Source organism: Athene noctua, chromosome 6 (genome assembly GCF_965140245.1).
Source record: "Athene noctua chromosome 6, bAthNoc1.hap1.1, whole genome shotgun sequence".
In the NCBI taxonomy this organism is placed as follows: domain Eukaryota; kingdom Metazoa; phylum Chordata; class Aves; order Strigiformes; family Strigidae; genus Athene; species Athene noctua.
The window spans coordinates 34505356-34531188 of NC_134042.1; the positions used below are offsets into that span (position 1 = coordinate 34505356).

General features: G+C 35.9%; 1 protein-coding gene across 3 annotated transcripts in view; it reads right to left on the bottom strand.

Moving 5' to 3' along the window:
- Positions 1-245: 245 nt before the first annotated feature.
- RPS6KA5 (ribosomal protein S6 kinase A5) overlaps positions 246-25833 on the bottom strand; it is an 87122-nt gene continuing 61534 nt past the window's right edge. For all 3 annotated transcript variants that reach the window (XM_074908541.1, XM_074908543.1, XM_074908542.1), the window contains 10 exons: positions 21047-21197; positions 19534-19695; positions 18194-18319; positions 17348-17481; positions 14091-14184; positions 11636-11806; positions 8006-8197; positions 7331-7490; positions 6165-6328; positions 246-5218 (listed from right to left, as the gene is read on the bottom strand). In XM_074908541.1, coding sequence (XP_074764642.1) covers positions 4979-5218; positions 6165-6328; positions 7331-7490; positions 8006-8197; positions 11636-11806; positions 14091-14184; positions 17348-17481; positions 18194-18319; positions 19534-19695; positions 21047-21197 — 1594 coding nt within the window. In that variant the 3' untranslated portion in view covers positions 246-4978. The remainder of the gene's footprint in view (positions 5219-6164; positions 6329-7330; positions 7491-8005; positions 8198-11635; positions 11807-14090; positions 14185-17347; positions 17482-18193; positions 18320-19533; positions 19696-21046; positions 21198-25833) is intronic.

Genomic DNA, 25833 nt, shown 5'->3' on the forward strand with positions numbered 1-25833 from the left:
CATGTAGCCAGACAAAAGGATCAGGAATGGCCTTGTGAGTGACAGTAAGCTGTCAGCCCATACCACCTCATCTACCTAAATACTTACCATTGATTCCCAGGCAGTTGGAGACTTCTGTTTCTATCACACAGAACATGAAGGCTGTCAAAAACACAGGTTTTCTTCAAATTTACATTACTGCAGGTATCTTACATTACTCTGTTCTTGCTGCTTCCAGGTACAACAAACAAGACTGCTCCAGCTGGTCTATGTAATAAAAGCATCACTTTATTTACTAGCAAAGACTACATGAATCATCCTAAGTTTTCTTTTCTACATAGGTATTCTAACATCCAAAAATCTATTGAATGACTGATATACAAAAATATGGGATGGCAGGTGAGAGCTAGCAAACACTTCTGTGTTCCTTATTTTTTATAGAATCCAGCGCCGCCCTGTGGGTCAAAGGAGTGAACTGAGAAGTGTTTCTCACAGGTAGACAAAGATCAAAGCTCTTTTATATCCTTTTACAGCAGACAGAGCCCTGTTATTTCCCATTCTCTCAATGCAGAGTATTCAGTCAATTAATCTGACTAAAGGAAGGCAATGTCATGTTTCACAACGTAAAAAATCGGTGCTCAGAAACTGTCATATATGGGGGAAAAGAATGAAGACCACCAACTTGGTAAAAACACCTGGAACGATACTTGAGAAGTAACAAAAAATTCCAACCGAAGACTAAAGTGTCATACAAAAATAGACACATACACATACTCACAGACCTGCAGAGTTTGGAAATGTGTTTATGCTGGGTAACTAGCAAGAAAGCTTGCAATTTCTTGTCAGTAAATATTACATGCATACGGAGATAGCAAGGGGAGAAATTTACCCCCAAAAGCATCTTCCCAGAAGCATCTCATCTCTGACTTCCCATAATCTTCTTCCTCCTTTGTGGTAGCCTCCTTGGCTGGTCCTCTCAATCTATGTGAGTCAAGAACTTAATTTTTAAGTACAGGTTCTCTTAAACAAGGCATATTACTATAAATTGAGGCCTAGACGTGCAATACAGCATGTATGTACATACATGCACATAATACATGCACATATTAAAAATGTAAGACATTTGTGCAACACTTCCTCACAACCAATAAACATACATCATCATTCTGTGAATATCTTCGGCCAAGAATTATTCTGTTCCTGGATGAGTGCTAGGCAACACAACTGTGCAGGTATTGTTATCTCATTCAGAAAAGTAGCCATGGTAAAGGGCTGAGAAAATACATAAATCAGCAATGCCAACTTGAAGCCTCAATCCGTTCTGATGTAATACTGTATTTTTGTGTTACCCTCCCAAAACTGTTTAATAAAGCATTCTTAATAGTTTTCTTTCGTAGCAGTATACAATGTATGCCAAATGCACTGATCCTTCTATTAATAAACAATAAATATTTCAGCTGCTTTTCCTTATATAAAAGTGTAGAAATTTCACTAAGTCAGAGGAACGGTAAGTCATGTCATTTTCTTTGTAATCCTCTAAATCCTTTAGCAGAACTACCTCTTAATTACTAATATTTGTGTTTCTAAAAGTATTACAAAGAAATAGCTTTACAAAATATTGAGTACTTTAAAGATTAGATTAATAACCACACAAATCTTTACTGATCAAAAATTTGATTTTTCAAATAAATCTGCCCACAATATTGCTGACTGCATTACATTTCTGACAGTAGAGAGGAATCATTACTAGACATTAAAGTTGCTTGATGCATAGCAGCACTGTGAAGGAAATTTATCAATATAAACGTAATTTACACAAAGGCAACTAACTCTTCACAAAGGCAATATAATGAAGATTGGCTTGTACACTTCAGATTTCAAATGGTTGTAGGAGTATGAAAAATTTGGCCCATGGTCTTTTTATGACCTAGAGTGCCAGTCTTGGCAACAGATTTAAGCTGAGACATCATTCTGCAAAGAGTAACTAGTCGCCTGCAGGCACATCTGAACAAGAAATGAACCTGCTCTTGAGCTGCCTAGCTTGCAACTCAGTTTTATCAGTGTAAATGGAGATCAGCAGCTGTTCATGTAAAGATGCTAATCTAAAAATTCAGACAGCTTAGTGTCAAACACACCTCCTCAAGAGCTGTTAACCTGGAGGCAGCAGAAAGGCAGAGGTGATAAACATTTCAGCTACCCAAGGTAACTGGTTCAAAGCAATGCAATGTGACACCTATATATACTTACCCCTGCCAAAAATAATTACCCTGTTCTCAAATTTTTATTTAATAACTACTGTTAGAGCAGAAAGAGGACACAGAAATATTCATATATAAAAGCTGTCTTTGAAACAAATGATGTATTCCAATAATTTTAGTCTCACAACACACTCTCAAAACCTGTGTGAAAAAAACCTGACAATATAGCCATTATCTCTAGCATTTAGTATCTCATGCAAGCATTCTTCTTGTTTCATCAGTTTGTCAAGCAACAGTTTAAATTTCCCAGCAGGGAAACAACTCTACTGTGTTCTAAGAAGTTATTTCTGCTGGGTCACAATATTCCAAATCCACCTGGTATCCAAAAGTTTCTTATACTAAAATGAAATCAAACTGAAAACTCCTTTTTGCCATCCTCACCCTGAAGGCAACAAATTGCAAGAACTCTTCAAAGTGCAACTTTACAAGCAACTTGTTATCCAACCTCCCAATTCACTTGTACTGTCTGTGTAACAAGTATTAATGGTGGATTGTTTGTTGTATTTACAGCAAGTTTATTGGGGAGAGGGAAAGTATCCTTTTACAAATGAGCCATGTTCACTATTGAGATTACTTCCAAAGAGAGCATTCAGAAAGCAAACCTGAATATATTACATTGACAGTTATTTTTAATATTTTAACATCGGCCACTTCAAATTGCTTGTGTTATTAGCACATATACTGATCTTTAAATATACTACTTCTACATAAACAGTGCAAATCTCAATATTCACATCAACCTGAAAATTAATGCTGCAATTACTGTTGACATTCACATCAAGAAAGTAGTAAACTATTTCACATGAGCAATTCCAAAACTTCAGAATGCCATTATTAAAGAAACACAGAACAAACATGTTGGGCTTCAAAGCCTTGTTTTGATACACACAATCCCTGTAAACATGGATGTATTGTATTTGTCAATACTGATATCTGATGTAATTCTATAAATAAAACCACTGGTATAAACAATTTCTATAACCTTTTTTTGCATAGGGTTTGGATTAAGGTTACTGTAAGATAGAGCAAGCTGTTAACAAAATCCCCTAGTCAATTAGTCTTCCATCACATAAATTTAGGCATATGATTCACTTTACTCTCTGACTTCAGTGGAAACTTACACATGTAAGCACTTGCAAAACTGGAGTCATCTCTAGCACTTAAGTTATCCCTAGTCATTGAGAATATGAGCAATAAAAGAGCTCTCCATAAATTTATAAAATATACTGATTTAAAAGTTTATGCTGATGTTTCTGTAAGTCACATTTATGATTCCAAACAGTTATGTACATACTATACTATCACAGTAGGAAATACTTCACTGTGGAACACCACAGTGAACAAGTTGTGAAGCACAGTGTTCAATATAATTTCCCTTTAGTATTCCCAGTGCATAAATTGTTAACATCTACACTACACAAGGTGCCCAGGTCTAGTATTTGTTATATACAATGTAAAAGCAAGATAGAAAGAGCTTCGCAGTTTAAAGTAAGGAATGAAAACAGTGGATAATATACAGGGATTCACTCCTGCAAAGTACAGAATTTTCCTTCACAATGACCACAACCACTAAATACAGTGGTTTTCAGGTCATTCAACCCAGTAAAACAGTGCTCAGCACCTTGTAGGAAGAGAGATCTGAGTGCACTTTATTATAAAACATCTCCTGATGTTATAAAGTGCAAAAAAGAAAACATATATTCTAATATTTTACAGTCACTATTAAACTGCCACTTTTGCACAATGCAAAATTCAAATAACTTGGTATACATTTTGTATGGACCCTATAATAACAAATGTTGAAACCGGAGTTTTTGCATCTTTAAAAAAATCTTAGTATTTTAAAGTTCTTGTGTAAATATAAAAAGAAAATATAAATTATAATTCAATCTTGAAATAGATATTTTAACATGTGACCATTTTCCAAAGCATTCAATATGAAATTTAACTTTCTCTTATAGCATTACAGTTTAGAATCTGTAAAACATTTTAAAAGTTAATAACTTCAAAAAGTAGAAATAAAAATTATTTTATCACAGTACTAGACACCTCATCCCATCAGACATCTTTTACCCTATATGTTTTTTAAAAAATTAAATAAATTAAAAAGACCCCTAAGACTTATATTCTGAGTTGTTTAGAACCAGACATATGGAGTTACTTTTTAAAACAATGTAAGAGTTCCATAATGCTTCATTTTGCTCTTAAAATTCAAATAAATGGGATAGAATGGCCTTAAAGTACTGTACTGCTTTGGTGCGTTCTACTAATGATTCTTTACATGCATGAAGAATCAGATTTTATGACATTCTTCACAATGCTGGGTAAAAGCAGAACAACCAAAAGTTCTATACATGTGACAGAGCCTTCCTTTCTTTGAATAGTGGGGAAGAAACTGGGAGGAAGATTCTGAACACTGAAAAACAGTCTTCCTCCAAGCTGTACCATCAGCAGAATAGCTCCTTATCTTGAGCTTGACTGCGCACGAGTAATTTAGCCCTAAGAGAATATAATGTTGGTTGTATAATAGTATTATACCATATCCAGTGATAACAAACTTAATGCTAAAAAGAAATGTATTGAAATACAAAGCTAAAAAGGTATGACTGAAATACATTTTTAAAGCAACAGACATATTCCTGCAGCCTGTAAGTCACAGGGAGGAAGGGTGGGAGAAGACAGTATAGGTACTACCAAGTTTATAACCTCTTAAATCTTCAAGACAGGATATTCTCTGCTTTTCAGTCAGAGAACTGGAAGATGGTTTCTGGGTTATTGCTGTCTGTAGGGTTTGTTGGCTGCAGTGTCTTTGTAGGTGTAGTTTTACCATGAGAATGAGAGGAAGAAGAATGTGAACTTTCACTGGAGCTGCTACGTGTCTCTGTGCTGGTACTTGTTTTTTTCATTTTCCTTCTCTTTGCAAGAGGTGCCTTGTCAACATTCTGGAGACAAAATCCTTCCCTTTTGTACTTGTTAAAGGCCTGTTTAAAAATAAAATGTAATTCTAAGCTTTTCAACAGGTTTAAGACACTTTATGGCTTGTAGCTTATTATGAATATTCTATCGGAAGACATAAAATGAACTGTAATCTCTTGACAGATCCCCACTAATTCTTACTGTAACAATAACTTTACTAGCCTTTACACGTATTTAAGATCCAATACATAACGTTATTAATTGGCATCTTCGCCTCTTTGTTCTTTTTATTTTAAAAGTATTTTCTAGTAAGCCTTAAACCTATTTAAGATTACATTTTGAGAAACTGCACTTAGTTAAACTAGTATTTCTCTTTCAGCCCAAATTATGTTGCATTATCAGGACCTCTCCAAGTAACAGTTTCTTTATTTTTTGCATTTTGGTAATAAGCGTCTACAAGTATTTCAGCATAAATCTGCTCAATTGCAGTTTATTCTCTGTAGAAGGAATCATGAGAACCAACATTGGTTTTGTATAATGCAGTTGCAGTTCAAAGGTTTTTAGTAAATATACAATGGTAGACAAGCAAGTCCATTAAAAAGGTGTCCATGACATTAAAAACATGAGCTAGGTATGTTCCATAAATTTTACCTCAATTTTGTAACTCTAAGGACAAAGAGTCTGTTACTTAAGTTAAATGGAAAGTTTATAGTCTCTTTTTTATAAAAGTTTGAAGACCTTTTAATAGATTTCTCTAAGAAACAGAATATTTATAATACCTATTTCATGAACAGCTGTGTCGCAGTCCCCAAAACCCCATTAGTATAAATGTCTTCAAGAAACTTATTCTTGACTCATCATTCATGATGTTACTGTACTCAATCATAGATGTTAGGTATTGAGGAAAAAATTGCAGCTATAACCAATCACTGAAGTACAAGAAAACACACAATAATCTAGATTAACACATTACATAATTTAGCACATGACATAAGATTGCTTAGAACTTACATGAAAAGTGGCTTTGACATATGTATGCACCGCAGCTCCTGAAGAGCCTAAGTTATCAGGAGTCATTAGAGGGTTGGATGACAGTTGGCTGCCATCCTGAAGCCATTCGTTGTATCTCAGGCTGGACATTTTAATTCTTTTGTTTGGATCCACTGTTAGAAGTCCTAATAGAAATATGTTACATTCTCTTAAATTGTAAGCTGTTTATCTTCTTTTATTAGAAAATACTTTTTTTTTTTTTTTCTTTTAAGAAAATCTCATGCATTGCTTTCACAGGTAAGTAATGACAATAGTTATCCTAGGTATGCCCATATTTATCTTAGATAAGGCTCACACAATGTTATACTCCCATCCTTTCTAGAAAAATTATTAAATACAAGAAATTGCTATTTAACTGTTGGATAACTCACGTCTCTTTTTGGATTAACTATCAAATTATTTCTTCACTTAAAACCTGTCTAGGATACAGATAAAGAGAGTAAGCCTCATTCTCTGCATGATCCATTGAAGTCTGAATCTGGAGATGCCTACATTTTTAGCAGACAAATTCCTTACAAGCCTGCTTCTACAGAAATTCAGAACTCTGTCTTAGTAGAACTAAGATTAGTGTCTATCTCATGATGAAAATATAATTAGATGCTCAAATGCTTAAAAGGAATCAAAGTATGGCAAATATGAATGAAGTAGCTCAGAAATACAGGTGTCTTGGTAAATGCATTCAAGAACAGCCTGAGGAAAAAATGATAGTAATAAATTTATTTTCTGCAGAAGCTCAGCTTTTAAAAACATTTCTCTCATAACCTCGTGTTTTTACAAAAGCAAAAATAACATAAAAGAAAAACTCTGCTTTTAAATATGTTTCAAAAGAGTGACTTCATTTTTTTGAAGCTCTTCAGTTTCTTGTAACCCCACTAACCTTCTGTCAGAATCTCACTATATTAGAAAGCTCTCTGCTAGGCATACAAGTAATTTGTAACACCATTCTGATGTGTCCACCTTTACCCATAACTTGTACTAGGGGTCAGTACATAGCTGAAGCTGTGGGTACTACTCTGTCAGGTTACGTACTCTGTTGGTGATCACAGCATCCAGATATGGCATTGTTCTTTAAATTTTATCTTTTGAGATAAAAATATAAGGTACATGAAATATTTGTGAATACATACCTTGAATTAACTCTTTAGCCTCTTCAGAAACATTTTTCCAAGCTTCTCCTTCAAAGGAAAATTCTCCCTTTTTTATTTTCTTCATAATTTCCAATGCACTAGTACATGTTAAACTTTTGTCTTGAGACTGAAATGGTACCTGTCCTGATAGCATTGTATACTGTCATGAGAACAGAAGTAGTATTAACAAACACAGTACATTTATTGACAACCCTATTACTAAATATGAAGTGCTGTTGTTTGCATCACCAGCACTATACAATAAAACTTTGACTAACATAACTTCAAGGCTATAGAAAACTGAAAATATGCAAAGACTTTCTCTCGAGTCCTTGTTAGAAAAAACATTCATGTTTCAGGAAACTATAACCAAAGTATTTCTACCCATTTTATATCTATTGAAATTCATTTTCGGTGAATCAGAATGCAGGCTGATTCCTTCTCTGAATTGAAACTGCAGGAAGATTATATGGATGCTTGTAAAATCTCCTAACAAAAATATCTCTTTTTAAGAATGAGACTGTATTTTTTCAAATCTATTACTTATGCAGCAGTATTTTCACCTCCCTTGAATTAAGTATCTACCCAATTCAAGTCTGAAATTGTGTCAAGTCCTTTACATTTAAACAAAAAGTAAATACAATAAAGTTACAATTAAAAACTTCAGTCACTCACCAAAATGACCCCCAAACTCCACAGATCACAAGATTCATCATAACCATTGTGATTCAAGAGCTCTGGGGCAGCATAATGAAGAGTAAAACATGGAGTCTTAAGAGGTTGATTATCAGGCGGTTTTAAACGTGCAAAGCCAAAATCAATTATTTTTATCTCTGAATTATCAGTTTCATCTGTAAACAATAAATTCTGAAAAGCAAAGACAAAATCAATACAGCACTGCATAGAAAATTGCTTAAAATACTTAATAGTTGTGTTTTCTCCTCCATTTATTACTACAGAAAACTTCCCATTATCTAGAGAAAAGGGGAACTGCCAGACACTGGCTAAAAAAATCGAAAAGTAGAAGAAAAAACAGTACTCTGGGATGTAAGAAAGTGTGATATTTTTATCTGCCTCCTGTATATCTGCAAGTCAGGATAGTTCTGTCGGAGATTATTAGTGAAAATGGGTATTTAGCAAAGAACAGTGGGGAAAATACTTCAGGGAACATTGACAAAAAAAAAAAAGCAGACATCAACATAAATGGAGAATCGCCTTCTTCCTCAAACAAAAGTAAATTTTCTTAAGCTTCGTTCTGGCATGTTTCCTGTGAGCAGACCTCTTGCTGAATGTCTTGTCTTGGGACTGAATAGTCTTTGGTCCTCAAGTGGTAGCACGCTGAAGCCATATTGCTATGAACACAATAATGCAAAAGAGTAATTTGAAAGAGAAGGATGGTGGGCTAGAAGGTGCACCAATAGCTCAGTAGTTGTACTGACTGCTGTCTAGCATCTCAAAGTCAGTACAGATATGCTCTCTGGAAGAATTTTGGGACCAGCGGCATTCAAGCACTGAAGGTCACATAGCAGTTCAACCTCTAACCAATGGCCTGCTCCTTACACCAATGTAAAGAATCTTACATTACATTAGTCCCTACCAATACCAGCGTTACAGAATGGAATGTGGCATCTTGAATGACAAGACAGACAAGTTGTTACTGGTTTGGAAGAAGATTTAAGACAATCTGTTCTTCTTTTCCCTGAGTATTTATATTTGTCAAGAAAGATATATGAATGAAGCTAAGTCTTAGGAGAACTGGATGAGGCCAGGATGAATTATAAATTATTTCTACTCCCCCCTTGAACTTCTGAGAGAAAACCAAAATTTTGCTCTTGTCTTTGCTGTTTTATCTATGCAATACTAGAAAAAAATCTCAGTATTAAAAATCCTATAGCCCTTTGTACTTTTGTAATACAAAAGATGAATGACTTTAATTTCAAACTCATTAAGAAAGAGGAAAAAAATGATTGCTGGACTGCAAACAGATCAGTAAGAACCTGAGAGCATTCATTATGGATAAAAGAGAATAGCTGCTACAAAACAGTATTTTTGCATTCTGTACTGCTATCTTAATGCACAATCAGAAAAGTCAGTTTTCTCTATTAAAATGTTGTGCAAAATCTATCTGTAGGAAGCCTAATTTCAGCAAAAATATTAATACAATAAGGATAGGTGATTAATACAATCATCTTCTTTCTGTGGTGCTTATATAGACCACAGGTAAATAAAGAACTGCAGTAGCATTGGTTTAAAAAGATGACCTTTCTTAAGATAAAAATTGAATTGGTTATGTAGAGAAAGAAAAGGTATAGTCCAAATGTCTTAAGTTAGGTTCAGACTATCGTACTTTGTTGACTGGGTCAATAAAGCATGTTTCACAAAAACCCACACTTAACACTATATTCCACATATATTTTACAGATATATAAACAACATTATCAATGTCTTAGTATGCTTTTTCTAAAATCTTTAGAACCCAGTTTACAGATTAATGATCACTTCACAGAAACAGTCCTCAAATTCTCTACTTCGAGGCTCCAAACGATCCCATATGCTGCATGAATTCTTTATTTCTATGAATTCTCTATTTTCTATCCAGTACTTTTCCTCTATTTTGCAGAGCAATACATGTGACCTAGTTACTACTGCTTAAACGGAAGGGGTCTTCCAGTCCATGCAATTTAAAAAAGCCTCATCCTTAGTGACATGTAACCAGTCATACTTTTTAAAACAGACTTAGAAGTATCACATTAGATGTCAAAGTTGAACATCAAATAAATCTGACTGGAATTGTTAGAAAAGCAACAGAATTTCCCATGTATCTTTTTACAGAAAGGTGCACTAACCACACCTATATTGGGAAGCCTGCATATCACATACCAAGTTCATGCCTGAACCTGAAATAGTAACTTTCAAAACAACAAGCCAGAAGGAGACAGGCTGGTTAAGTCCAACTTTGTAGAGGCAATGCATTCCGCAAGTTGTTTGCTAACCCCTCATTACTTGGGACTTCCCAGACTTCTGTTCGTGAACATGATGTAGAATTAAAGACTGCCTAATTTACCATGCTGCTGAAGGTCTGCTTTATAGAATCTGGCCTTTATATTCAAGATGGTACTAAGACTAAAATGATGAGAATAGGGAGAGAGAAAGGTTTCTGGGTTTTGCCCTTTTAAAAATGACTTGTTTCAAAAGCTGTTTTCTTTCCTTGATGATGTCAGCAGAGAAACTTTTTCCAAGAGTCACATTTTCAACTGACACATTCTAATTTCACAATAGCTCCTCTTTATTTAATTGTTTATTTACTACAGAGACTCCAGTACAGAGGTATTTTCAAACACATGTATTTTGGACTGATTTTCAAAAACAGTTTAATACCAACACCTAGTAGACTTCTTCACCTGTTGAACTGGAATTACTATAGAAGAAGTAAGTTTGCAATATACCAGAAGATATGTTACAAAAGGATGAAACATCAGGAGGAATGGTGGATCATTTTAAACTCCAGATACAAAAGGGATAGCTATTTCCTGAGGTACGATAACTGTAATCACCAAAACAATATCCTTACTGGATGAACTAACATCAATCTACACTATTCTTAGGGCTAAAAAAACCCTAACACATACCCAAGCACATTGTTGGCAAGAAAAAGGAGCAAATATCAGCTCCAGGAAGCAGAACAAAGCCAGTGGTCAACGTTACCATAGTAAACTAATTGACTGGAAGGCAAGATGTTGCTGCACAACAAAAATACCAGACTAAGTAATTATTGAAAGATATGTATTAAATAACTGGAGTTTTTTTGGGAAACAACTGAACTCACTGAACTCAAATTACACATATTTATTAGTTGACTATTAGTTTATGGTTCATTTTGTGTTTCACTGTGACAGAAGGCAGTACAAGTGTGTCACAGCTACCTCCCAAAGAAGTCCTACTGAGGGAATTATCAAACAAAAGGTGGAAACGTAGAGGTGAAGTACCCAAGAAATCTAGCTCTGCTTGTGAACTGTTTCATACGATAAATATATACTTACCACTAACAAAAACTGTCCCCAAACAGGTAATTAATATTTTTGAACAAGTTAGAGTGTAAATTAATAAATTAAAAATGCTTCCTAACAAGTAGGTTTACTTATGAACAGAAAAATACCTACAGAATTTTCCAAGTAAAAGTGGTAACATTTTATTAAAAACATGTAAGTAGAAAAATCTGTAATAAAAGCTGCAGGAACAGAGATACATCACATTCCAGATATTTATTAACTTATTGTCTAAACATACATAAGTAAGTCACTATACCTCAGGTTTCAGATCTCTATGGACTACTCCTACATCATGCATATGGCTCACCGCTGAAACAAGTCTGCGCATAATATGACTGGCTTCAGTCTCACTGAAATGTTTCTTTTTCTGAATACGTTCAAGCAATTCTCCTCCCTTCAGCAATTCCATTACTAGAAACGTGTGAAGCTGAAACATTAAAGACAAACACAGCATGTTAGAAATTTAACATTACAAACATTCATTCAGGAGTTAGGTGCTATTCCAGTAGGTTCTCAAAGTTTAAAGAAATAAAACTGCTGTTCATACCAATTCAAAAAGCACCAAACTGCATCTCCAATGACATTTTTCCCATCAATCTCACTGAGATTGAAGAATGTTGATGTCTTCCCCATGTCCACCCATATTTATTTACAAAAATGCAATGCCATCATGTGAATGGATAAATTTGTAGGGAAACGAAATACCTTTCTTTAGGCTTACAAATAAAGCTTGAAAAAGCTAGACTTTTGCTGTTTAAGACTGTTCTGATGTAGGGATATATTTCTATTAATATGTGTAAGGAGTTAGCCATATAATGTTACTAAATCATTTAAAAGCACCCTGAAACTTTACTGTGAAATCAAAGATTATCTAGAATCTCTTCTGATTTCATCCCCTGCAGAGTAGAAGCCAAAGCTACTAGAATCACGATAGACATCTTCTCAAATACTAAAGAGAATTTTTTAAATTAAAAAAGTAATTGTTGTTTAGATGGTTGTTCTTTTCAAGACCGTCAATAAGCAGTGACTTCCTTGATTATAAGAAAAACATTAGCACAAAAAACAACTGCAATCCAAATGCCTTGCCACTAAAGAAACAGCAGACTTCTGAGGACAGGAAAGTGGAGTTAGCATTCTCAAAAGGCAATGGATGGAGGCATGCAATGGCTTCTAGCATTTCCTTCCACTGAACAACAGTAACAAAAGTAGTATTTGCAAGCAACGAGTTCTGAGAAGAGGTCACAAAATGAAATTCAGACAGTCAAGAACAGAAGTATTTAGATATCAAGGAACAGTAGGAAAGCTATGAGGACAGAAAGCAGTAACACTTCTTAAAACAAACAAGGTGTCTACTAGTCACATTGCTAGGAGTGCCTGTAAGACACCCTCTCCTGCAAATTTTCTTTGTGTCTTGGGAATAGCAGACAGGAAAGTTGGAAAGGATAATGAGACTTTTCTCTGCTAAAAAACTTCTTGTGGTTCACCACAAGAGACTGCCAACACAATACTTTACGACTGGATTACTAATGTAGAATTTGGTCAGAGTGATATCAGAACAAGTTAAAAATTGGAACTTCTTTTTTTTAAGACAAACTGCAGAAACGTCAAAGCTAGAATACTTCGATCAGTTCTGGTCTTCAGAATATTGTGCATGAGTAATCTGGAGCGTAACACCTGGGAGCCACCAGGAGCAACTAAAAATACAATGGTTTGGCTGGTTGAGAGTAGCCTGTTTAGTTGTAGAGCAATCTGAAGAACATTTTTTTCAGATATTCCTGACAATAGGCATTTTACTCAAAGGAAAGTGAAAAAAAGTGTCCTGTTCTACTCACAGGTACTCATACTGTAAATAAATGTAAAAAAATTCTTCCTTATTATTAAAGATCACAGTACAGATTTTTTTTATCCTCTCAGCTCATTTTAGAAGTCCTCCACATGAGCACTCTGCTGGTCCTTGTATAAACAGCAAGATGGAGATAGACAGGAATATGTGGGGAGGCAAGAGAGCCCATGTTCCATTACAAAATCATAGACTAGAATCACAGAGTACTTTAGGTTGGAAGGGACTTCTGCAGGACATCTGGTCCCAACCCCTAGCTCAAACCAGGGCCAGTCTCCAAGAGAGACCAAAGTACAGCTTTTTACGTGCTGTGGAACTTGCGTTACGCTAAGGGGAAAGACAACTAAGGTCTCTACATAAACCCAAAACTGATCTCAATATATTTCCAAATAGAGGCTCTACTTTCACATTTGGTAATTTAGCGAACTACCTGGTTATCTCCATTAAGTTACAAATATGTAAGAAAAAAATATTAGATATCTTATCTTGATATGCAAGATTTCCAAATTAACTCAGAAATACTGTTTTAAGATTTGTGACAACAAGGAAGAAAGATGATTAGGTACCTCAGTATCACAGATATGGAAACTGGGCCATTAATATATAGTATGATGATTAACAAAGTAGACCAAGGACAGAACCAGAAACAGAATCCAGGACTCTAATTGTTCAACATATTTTTTTGAATTGTGAGAGTAACTGCAAGTTCCCTTGAATGCAGAACTTCTGCTTCATCTTCTGTACTGACTAGACAAAAGCCCTAGGACTAAAAGTTGCCCCCACAGTAACAGTACATTTAACTTCTAAAAGCTCTTGAGAAAACACATGGCAATGTGTCTGTCAAGTGCTGATTATAGTTTCTTCAAAATACCTGGTCATGATAAACTTCATGTAATTTCACGACATTTGGGTGTCCTTCACAGAGTTTCAGAGCTGTTATTTCTCTCTGGGTGTTGGCTTCCATTCTGGAAAAATTGAGCAATCATTTTGTACCAAATTTACTGAGCAAATTGTACATTCAAAGTGTTACACCTTTTTTTTAATTGCTTGCAATCCAGATTTTTTAATACTACAACTGCTTCAACACAATTAAAAGCATATTCAAAGTAAGCTGAGCAAAGTCTCCACATAACCCTGCAAGTTAGGACATTAAAACTCAAATCAACGTTTTTCATACAATGGCAACTTGCTACAGGAAAAGCTGAAATGATATTATAGAACAGTTTCTATGTAAAACTAACCTTTGATTTCACCCCTGTTCCTACAAACATTTGTTAGTTCAGCATTATCTTGAAGACTCAAATAATTGGCCCAATCCTTTTCCATTCTTATAAGAGATAAGTACTTCCAAAGCTGTATGGAAACTATGAGCTCCTACTAGTAAAAAAAGTAACATCATCTATATATGAACTGTGTTATACAAATGAACCCCTAAACAAGCCATAGCAAAAATTTGAAATGGAATAGCTAGGAGACTAGGTCCAGAGGAAAAATCATTGCACAAATTCTCTTTGTGTAATGAAAGTACTGAAATCTATAGCCAAAAAAAGTGAACATGGTGAACGTTATAAAAATTATGTGAATGGGGACAGAGAAAAACTACGTGAATGGGGAAAACATTTTGTTTTCCATGTTGATTTACTTTGGGCAAGTAACACTTGAAAATTTTTGCCAAAACTTTCTTCATGACAGGCCAATCCTGTACTGACTTAAAGAATGGCCTTATGGGTAACAGACAGAATCTCTCTTACCACAAGCGTTCTTACTTTTGGTTGCCTTTTTTTCCCTCCTAATTAGGACCAGAACTATGATAAGAATTTTATGCAAGAGAATTCCGCTTTTCTGCAGGCTTCATATAAACAATATGGAAACTAAGATGTTCCACTTGCAACTCTGCTGATGCTGTTGTTTAAACTGAAAGTGATTTCAGGTCCTTAAGAAATTAAAAAACCTGACTTAGATAGTCTTTCCCCACTAAAGTACTATCAGGAGAAGGTGGACCTAAGAAACAGATGAAAAAGGTTCAGTATCATAAACACAAACCTTTGAAATTTGTGCATGGACTTTTCTGAGTATTTCCCCTCTATAAATAGTTACTATCTCAGATTTTAAACAGACAATATCATGAAAAACAAGTGGGAAGCTCTAAAACAGTAACTCAAGCAAGTTTACAGGACTCTACTGTTTCACTGGCCTTCAGACACACAGATAAACTTGAAATTGTTGGATGGAGGTAGGTCAAGCACTCCTAAGAAAGCAACACCATAGAGGAACTCTTCATCTGAGCTTTCACCTCAAGTATCATGAATGGGTTTGCCTAGGTGTAGGATTCACTTTTCTGGCACCTTTGATGGGTAAGACTGAAAGACTGTCTTTAAGGCAAAGAAGTTACTAGAAACCTACGGCACTTTTCCTTAGCAAGAGTTACTAGTATGGTCCTCAGAGCAATACTATTTACAGTTTAACATTCAAGACTGATTTGTATCTAGCCAGAGTGTGGGTTTACTGCTATCTCTAAATACTACACAAACACACTGAGTCTGCTCACAGCCTGCAATCCTAAAAAAAAATAAATCTCTGTATACAGACCACTTCTTACTTTCATTTAGCCTGGTCCACCAAGAAGAAGGAGAAAGAGCAAAAGAACCTGTAAGCAGTATCATTTAGGGACATAATTCCTAGAAGTTCACTTCTGTGGGAAAAGTCAATACTAGTTTGCCCACTGTTATCCAGAAACAAAAAATACACTAACTTAGGATGAGATGGGAGCACTGATCTGCAGCTCTGCATGCACCACAAGAAAAGAATGTAGACACAAGGCAGAGATTACCAGACTAAATATCCAATGTAGGTGTCTATTGCATACTGCTTGTCTAAGGTCTCATTCTAATGAGTGAAATTCTACTTAATGAATCTTACAGGGTGAAGTTGTTCACTGTAAAATACATACCTAGAGTAGGATTCAGTGGCCTAAGCATAGGAGAGCCTGGAAGACATCAAGCATGGAGACATCTACATAAAGGTAGTAGTCACAAGTCTGATGGGAAATGAGGACAGAGAGGACACCAACAGATGATAAAATGGCACTACATAAATGCCTATGTTTAAGTTACTGAATCCTACTGCTAGTGCCTGGTCATTTGAGACTCTCTGCTCCACTGATTAATGGAGGCCTGCTCAAAAACTATCATCAAAGACCTTGGAAAACTGACTCAGACACCTATATTTAGGTGTCTTATTCTTGAACTTATCCTACCCAAAAAGCATGTGATGAAACACTTAAGTCTGGTAGACAGTTACTTCTAGAGTCTGGAAAAACAGTGGTACAGCCAAATGTCTTGGAGAAGAGATCACTGTGAACTATCATTCTGATAGCAAAACATTTACACTTTCCTTTCCTGACAGCATCCTACAAAAGACTAGGGACATATTTACTAAGAACACTGCAAAATTTAGCTAAAAATCCATCCACTCCTCAAAGAATCCCTTATCTTTATTTTCCTTTGGGCAGAAAATGCCAGAGGTACCTATTCCGGCAGAGGACCAAATGGTCCCTATGTGTAAAGTAAGTCAGCTGCCTCCATTGTGGTGTTCTCTTCTGAACATCCAGGAAACAAAATGCAACTTACAAGTCCATAGTCTAATTCCACTTTACACACACACACACGCGCGCACACACACACACACACACACACACAATTAGATGTCAGGCAACCCACACTGACGAGATCCTTCTTAAAAGCAATGTCCTAGGCAATCAATTGGGCTGCTTCGGAAAGGGAGCTAGCACAAGTCTACAATCAGTTCACTTGGGTGTAAAGATAGGAGGGCCTTATACCTTACTCTGGTTAGGAGCAAAATTAGGGGAAATTAGGGTAGAATACAACTAAGAATCAGAAAAGTACTCTTTAGGTTTCTTCTTGTGTCCTCCCCAACAAGAATAACATTTTGTTTCAAAGACTCTCAGAATCTTCTAAAGCTCATAAGGTTACTATAAGGTTCTGTAGCTTCTTCAGATAGGAAATTAAAGTTATTTTTCCACTTCCAAAAATGTAGCGAACATTATTCTAATCCATGGGTGACAGTAAGCAAAGAAAATATTTTTATTGTCTTATAGAATATTTATACCTTTTGCTAATTATTTTTACTGCATACTCTTGGCTAGTTTTCTTGTGCAAGCACTTTCGACAAATGGAAAAACTTCCTTCTCCCAATGGTTTCTCTTTCAGATCCAGTTCATAATGATGATAAAATGGAGAGTCCTGTTAGGAAACTGTCTGTATTTAGTTCTGCAGAATACTTTTAGTATACACAGTCAAAGACAAAGAGTAAAGTTTCATGAGAATTTTTCATCTACATTTAAAATTGTAAAAGAGCTCTCTTACTGATAAAACAATCTTAACTTCCATTTAATAAAATGCATAAACTTTATTCTAACATTCAAAGAGTAAATATTATGTTACACTAAACAAACATAATCACTAAATAAATCATTACTCCTGCAATAGCTTAAGATACAAAATATTCAACAAACAGGATCAAAGGTGACCGTACATAGAGTTATCAACAAAACTATGTGCTCATTTGAAGATGTCACAATAGCATGTGTTTTTATAAGGCTTCACACAGCTATACATACTTTTGGGCAAATACATCACAGAAGGAATTCTGATGTAATTAAAGTAGCTTCAAAAATATCTATGGTTCACTGAATAAGAACTATCAGGAGCCAAATTACTACTATACTTCTGGAAAACTAGACAATCATCTGATTTTTCAGATTAAACTTCAACCACTTCTTCGTAGTAGCACATGCAAATTATATGCTTGGATCACCTGAGGAGCCATTACAGAGAACAGATAAATGAATTATGACTATTTCATAATCTGTAGGCTAGCTTGTGATTGCTGCTTTGAAAGTTATATGCAGTTCCAAGTTAACCAAATTAATTCAACTCTTGATATTATTATTACCTTCATCATAGCACTTCTGGCAATAGTTGTAGTTCCAGGCCGCTCATCCCCCATATAAAACTGAAGAGGATCTACTGTAGCTGCATTGCGTTTAAACAAAATAGAAGGTGCAACGAAAGAATATCCCTATGAAATTAAGACATCAGAAAAGGGCACTGCTTGAAATTGTTGCAACACAAACTATCATATTGCATAAAAACATTAGAAGGTTCAGAAGAATTTTTCAAAGAAATCAGAATTTTTATAACATAATACAGAAACCATAACTAGCTCACTGATGGGTAGGTAGATACTACTGTGTTCAATGTGAACAGCTATCTTCCTGGAATTAGTTATATGAGTCTCCACAGTTACAGATAAAACAATACAAAAATTCTGGTAAATAATGCTAAAAATCTGGCTTGTCTTCAATTGATTTGCAATAGTGATAAAGGCTTATATTTCAAACTAGCTAGCTTCACAGAACAGCTTTAAGTTAAAGCATGAAATAGTTTTTATGCTGTGATGTAAGCATCAACCATTTTAAATGGCAAAACAGAATAAGCTTTGTATTAATGATTGGGTATCGTAAGAAGAACAGTTGGGACTATCACTGCAAGATGAATCAGATCATATGACATGCATAAATTGCTTGCTACAGTGACTACAAATCTAAGAACTTCCAAAATACGATGCTATATTCCTGTACACTAATCAGTAAGCTGCTCAAAAACAGGCAATAAAAGACAAGCACAAGGAGGGGGAGGAGAGAAAGAATCTGAACTGCTGGCCACATCTGCGGCTTTGGTAGCAAGTCGGCAGCACATGAGCTGTTTCTGCCCTTTTGACATCCAGACTGCATGGAGGAAATGGCAAGGAGAGCTTGGTTACTGACCTGTATATAGTAGTCTAGTAATTAAAGCACTCTGACAGGACATGGAAGACCTACTTTCAACTCTACAGTAAGCTCCCACTTCCCAAAGGAATACCTCAACTAAAGCATAATGTGGACATGGGCAAACTACATTGCTGTTGTTGAACACGGTAGCCCAGGCTGATGGAGTCAAGATGACAAGACTCATGAGGTACAAAGAATCAATAACGAACAGACTGACTTTAGTCCAGCAGGTAGGACATTCAGCTGGGAATGGAGAGTCATGGAATTTTATGCTTGCAGTAGGACTGCTTCCACTTTTCTCATTTTGCAATTGCTGAACAAATAGTCCTGGGAACTGGGATTGGAAATTACACAGTTAATTCCCAATAACTTAAAAGGCAGGGAGACAAAAAAGCTGGTTATACATGTGGAATTGTTCCAGAATTATTTTTTTTTTTTAAATGAACATGAATTCTTAAAATACCTGAAATATTCTTTCTGAAGTCTGAGGGGTTGCTGCAGGAGAGTATGTTGGATCCATTTCTGTAAACTCTTCTGCAAAATTACTGACATCCAACTCATCTCTGATTACCGGTTTAAATGGAGCTGATACTTTTTTGGCAGCTAAATCATCCCAATTCATATTCTAAACCAAAAAGAGGAAAATAAGTTTGAATCAAGTGAAAATTTAACAGAAGCAGATATTGGAAACAGACTTGTCCAGAAACAAACAGTCCTAACTCCATTTGATATTTTCCACAGGCAGGTGAAAAGCATTCAAATTATGTCCTACTGGTTTGCTTGGGTAAAGGAAAGAAGTATCATACTTATTTGTAAGCAGACAGAATCTAGGCTTTTTTTTTAAAAAAAAAAAAAAAAAAAAATCAACACAAAGAAATTGAACAGTGAAGATGAGCCAAACAATTAGCATAACAGCCCTTAAATTTATTCCTCTATTTCAGAGAAAACAACATTTATATTTTTGTAAGCTGTAGTGCATGCATGCAGTATCTTCAACTCTTCATAGCTGATTTCTATGCTTTATTACTAATCTCAGCTTCCACAGCCCTGAAAGCATAATGCCTCCTGATTCTTTCTTAAACGCATGGCTAGAAGTAGGAAGCACAGATATAGTAGTTATGAGAAAACAGCCCTATTACTGTAAAGGAGTGGAACTGAAATTATGTCAAGATTAGAAAGTGTTGTATGAGGAAAAAATGTATCTTCCAAAACAAATGGTGAATAAGGAAGTTTAACTTTACTTTCTCAGACTCTAAGAGGAAGGAAATACAGAAGGGATAAGAAGAAATTCAGAAGTTAAAAAACTAAGATATTGCTCATGCTGAATGTTATGATAATTACATCGAAAATATTTATTTGAAAGGTTTTATTTGTATTACCAACTCCAAATACTCCAAAATTTTTTTTACTAATTAAAAATATATTTAACTTCAGAAGCACCCGAAGTACATACTTAGTTTTTTCAAGGAAAGCACACAATTTTAACCCCAATGGATGGAACAGAAGTGATGTTGTATGCAAATCCAATTTTTGTCACTGTTTGAAATCAAATGCTAATACACTGCAATCTGAACAGAAGTAAAATCTACTAAACAAGACTTATCACTAATGGTGAATTTTATCAATATTCAAATTTTACTAATAATGTTAGTGGCAAACTTTCTTTAAAAAAAAAACCAAAACACACAACATATAATTTAGGTGTTTTCCATTAAACCCTCTGGTTTAAGCAGTGTCTTTTGGCTGCTTCAAGTAAGTGTTAGAAACAGAATATACTAAAATCCTTGTTGTAGTATGCACAGAATCCATACACATAAACACATGGATATCCTTACTAACTTCAATGCTAGTATTCATACAATTAATATGCCTCTAAACTATTAATAAAACAACAGCATTTTTTAGACTGGAACTTCAAAGGCACTAACATAGAGTAAGCAGTATCTGGGGAGTTTTGTTGGTTTTATTTTTTTTACCTGGAAAAAGGGATGCTGTTTGATTTCATCAGCATCAGTGGGACCACAACCTAGCCTCTTCTTGGGGTCTTTCATCAAAAGACGCTGAATTATATCCTTAGACGGTGCACTCATTTCTTGTGGATAAGGTGGCTCACTTTTTAATATTCTCCTGTAAAACGAACAAAATAACAATTATTTGGTAATTACTTAATGTGTTGAGTATTAAATCAAATAATTGCTATACTGAAGGTAGCATTTAATATTTCACTTAAACTTCTATTGTACTCAAAGACTGAAAAATGACAAATGTGAAATCAATTTTTGTTGTTTTGTTTTTTTTCGTTAATAAAGGTTTGAGAAAACTTGGACATGAAATGTGATGTCTACAGGAGATAAATTATATAATTTAATCCGTAATAGAAAAAAAAAATCCTCATTTCATACATACCGAGTTTACTATTACGGCTCAAAAGAAATGTCATAGCTACAACAGATAGCTCCACAAAGATCATCAACTTCATGCCTAACAGCAGTCAAAAAAACAAAACCAAGTCCAATGTCAAAAATTATTAGAAAATAAAGATTAAAAAAATGACACTGGGACATCTGAGTTTTGCCTGTGCCTTGTATATTGTGTGCAGCGCTCATGCCCTACTCTCAAAAGAAGCCACTATAATTGGAAAAGTTTTAGAGAAGAGTAACAAGATCAATCAGAAATACAGAATGTGTTTTCTGATTAATCAGAAATACAGAATGAAGATCTACAAAAAAAGGCTAGGACTATCAGCCTAGTGAAAAGGGAAAGTAAGGGGACTGGGCATAGCATTCCCTCAAAACAACAAACAATAAAGAGAAAGTGGAGAGGGACCTCACTGTCTTTTTCAAGAGCTAGAAGCCATCAAATAAAGCTAGTGGAAGTTCAAAGTCTTGGAATTCTAAGTAGAATCACATTTCAACACCTATCTTTTATACGTGTAGCTCCCACAGTTTTATATACAGAAGGCAGAAAGTTCTCTTTCAGTTACTCCAAATGCAGATTTTGAAGCTAAGGACTCTGAAGGAAAATTAGGAAGGTGCACAGACAACACATGTCAACAGGTTTAAAAAGATACACATAAAACCCTTTAAAACCTTTAGCATACAGAATCACAGAATGGTTGAGGTTGAACGGGATATCTGGAGGTCATCCGGTCCAACCCCCTTCCCCCGCTCAAACATAATCACCTAGAGCCAGCTGCCCACAACCACATCCTTTTGAATATTTCCAAGGAGGGAGGCTCCACCACCTCCCCAGGCAGCCTGTGTCAGTGCTCAGTCACCCTCACAGTAAAAACCTGTTTCCTGATGTTCAGAGGGAACCTCCTCTGTTTCGGTTTGTGGCCATTGCCGCTGGTCCTGCCACCACTGAAGAGAGCCTGGCTCCCCCCTCTTCACACACTCCATTCAGGCATTTGTATATATTAATGAGATCCCCCTGAGCCATCCCTTCTCCAGGTGGAACAGTCTCAGCTCTCAGTCTTTCCTCATCTGTTCCAGTCACTTAATCACCTTTGCAGACCTTTGCTGGATTCTCTCCAGTATGTCCATGTCTCTCTTGTACTGGGGAACTCAGAACTGGGCCCAGTATGCCAGGTGTGACCTAACCATTGCTGAGTAGAGGGGAAGAATCACCTCCCTCAACCTGCTGATACTTTGTCTAAAGCAGCCAGGATACCATTTGCTGCCTTTGCTTGCTTTTGCAAGGGCACATTGCTGGCTCACGTTCAGCTTGGTGTCTATGTATCTATATGCATACTCCCACGGTGGTGACTTGAGAAAGCGTAACACATAGAAGTAGTACTTGAGAGTGCCTCTGCTAAACGCAGACTGAAACATTTTGAAGCTATGAGAGACTGTGAGGCTGAAATATGAGGCTGTGGCAGCATAAAAACTCAATCATTATGTCTCTGATAGTTGATCACTGCAGGACAGTTCTAAATTTTGTTTAAAGTTACTGCATGACATTCCTTAGAGTCAGCTATCCCATGGGAAATTTTTTTATCTTGAAATACATAATTTCTTGGATTACTCCAAAAATAGATGCAAACAGATTGTTTCCTAAATAATCTTGTCCTGCCAGTGTGGAAGGACAGAAACAAGTTCTATATACACATACCCCAGGGGTTGTTTCTACTGACATAGTATCCAATTTCAAGCAAACAAAAAGACAAAGAAAGCTAACCTCTTGGTTTAAGTAACAGTGAAATGAGTTAGGAAAATACAGTCTGAGTTTTTAAATGGATTGTATTTTTAAATGATGTAAGGATGATCTGCCAATAAGGCTCTAAATCACAGCCACTCTGCTAGCAGAACTAACAGCAACTATAAGCCTTGTCTTCAACTTCTGGACACACTTTACAGAAAAGGGAAAGAAAGCATAATATTGCCAAATAACTTCTCAATTAGGGATGTTAGTACTAAATTTAAACATCACTAAACAAGAGGATTCTTACACTATAGGACTGGTAGAGAAATGAAGATTAAGCCTCTTCAGAAATCATCCAATTTCAAAAAGAGGAAGTAGGTAAGGAAGTAAGAAGTTCCTGTTGTAAGACAGAAGACAGGACATCTTGATAGCAAAATTACTTGATATACAGGAGGACCAACAAAATCGACAATGTCTTCTTAGCTTGAAAATTCACTTCAATTAGAGGAGTCCAAGGTAGTGTATTTATCAACCTTTCTGATGAGAGAATCAGAAAGGTATGTACAAAGATCCTGGAAAGATACAAGTTCTCTATGAGCTCTCAGAAGATGGGGGGAAAAAAAAACTAAAATGGTATTTTTTTAAAAACTGATTTCTAATGCAATGGAATTGAGACTCTGGGATGTCCCTAGAATCCAAAAGAGAAATTCTAGAGCATTTTCCTGTCTGAAAAATGTCAGAGATTGCAGATGGCCAAGTCAGATAAAAATTTGAAAGTGTCTCCAAAAAGAGATGAATTGGGATGATTGGTAACATGGGTAACAAAGAGAACAAATGAGTACAATTTCTCTGTGCTGCCTCAGAAGATCAGTCTCTGTAGTAGTGATGCTGATAGTGCTAGCCCCTATCTCAGGCTTCTGGTGCAAATGCAAACATTCACATAAGAAAAAGAGATTGAAACAAACATAAGCAGTGGAAAATCTTTTATAGAACCCTGCACTGCAGTTACCAGAAAATTCTTAGCCAAAAGAACTACTTCAGCAGTAACAACACTAGTAAATATCATCCTTCTGACTGCAAATTTCCAGTGACATATTGCATGACTTCAGTCAGCCTGAGAACTGCAATTGGTTGTGCCATTGATGGGGCAATTAAGCAGAGACCCAGCTGAAGCTAAAGCAACTCTTCATTTTACTTGACATTCTGCTCTTTGGGTAGAAACCGCTCCTTAAATTCCTGGGGGAAGGAATCCCCTATAAAGATTGTATCTGTCCAAACAATTAGCATACATATTTTGCCAATAAGAGTTTGTTGTAACACTGTATTTTACCTAATGGAAAACTTCTGCATCTACAGCATCAGTATAATTCCTGCCTTTTGCCAAGATTACTATTTTAAATTATTTCTTTTTATAGGCAGAATTATCAATGAAGTGGTATTTAGCAATGTGAAAAGCAAGCTATGATCATATTGAGGGATATCTTCCATCTGTTGATCCTCCTAGAGCCCACTGCAGAGAGGGCAGCATTTTGCCATGCTGTACAAGCAGACTTCATCTAGGCTGCATTTATACACGCCAGTGGCATTCGTTCAGAAATACTTTTGAGGTTGACTGATACTATAAAATATTCATGATGCTCTGGTCTTGTTCACCAAGCCACACTACAGAAGTAGTGAAGAATGAAGCCAATTTCATTAGATGTTTCAGGAACTACTTACAATTATCATCGAACTGAAGTATGTGAAGCTGTATACACATTAATTAGGATGAAAAGCAAGCTGCCAGAAAAGAAAGACCATATGGGATCAACATGCGAGAGAGGAGAAATTGGTGAAGACTAATCAAGCAGCTTGATCAAGTAGAATCTGGCTTTGCTAGAACACTAGTGAAGTGTTGTACTGAAGAATAAGTCACTCGAGGCTATAACAGTAGCCCATAAAGCGTTCAGAGGACAGAAACTGCACATGTCAAAGTTCTTCTCAGGATGTCTGAAAAGAAGCTATGACCTTCAGCACCAACCTTCCTTTCCTTTTCTGAATCACCTCCATCCTCTTCTACATTTCATGTTTATGTGGTCCAACAACAGTGACAGAAGTAAAGCAGAAATAATAAAGTATCCCAAAGTGGTAACTGTGGTCAAGGCTGCTGAAAGACTACTCTGATGTATTTTCTGCTTCTCCTAGTCTAGTACAACCCCTCTGAGCTGGGATGAGCTGAGATTACTCCTGCTGATGAGGGCACCCTGGCTGAACTGAAAACACTTTGAGAGAAACCATCTCTTGCACGGGTCAAGGAGGTTACGACTCTGAAGTCCTGGATCATTTCCTTCTCTATTACAGAAAAGCTAGCAGAGCTGGGAGCTAAGCTCATTGGTATTGTTTTTCAGGAACTTAAGCTCTGTTAAGTTTCTCCTATAAATACTACAGATCAAAAAGCATACATGATAATGTGAAGGACATGCTAACAAATGATAAGGAGGAGAAGATGCTTAATCTTACATGAGTGGAGGATACAGTAGGGAAATGACACCTTGACATTTGGATGCACCTCCTCTTTATGAGTATCTTCAGAGACACTCCTGTGTAACAGGTGCAGGCTGCTAAGACTGATAAATCAGCC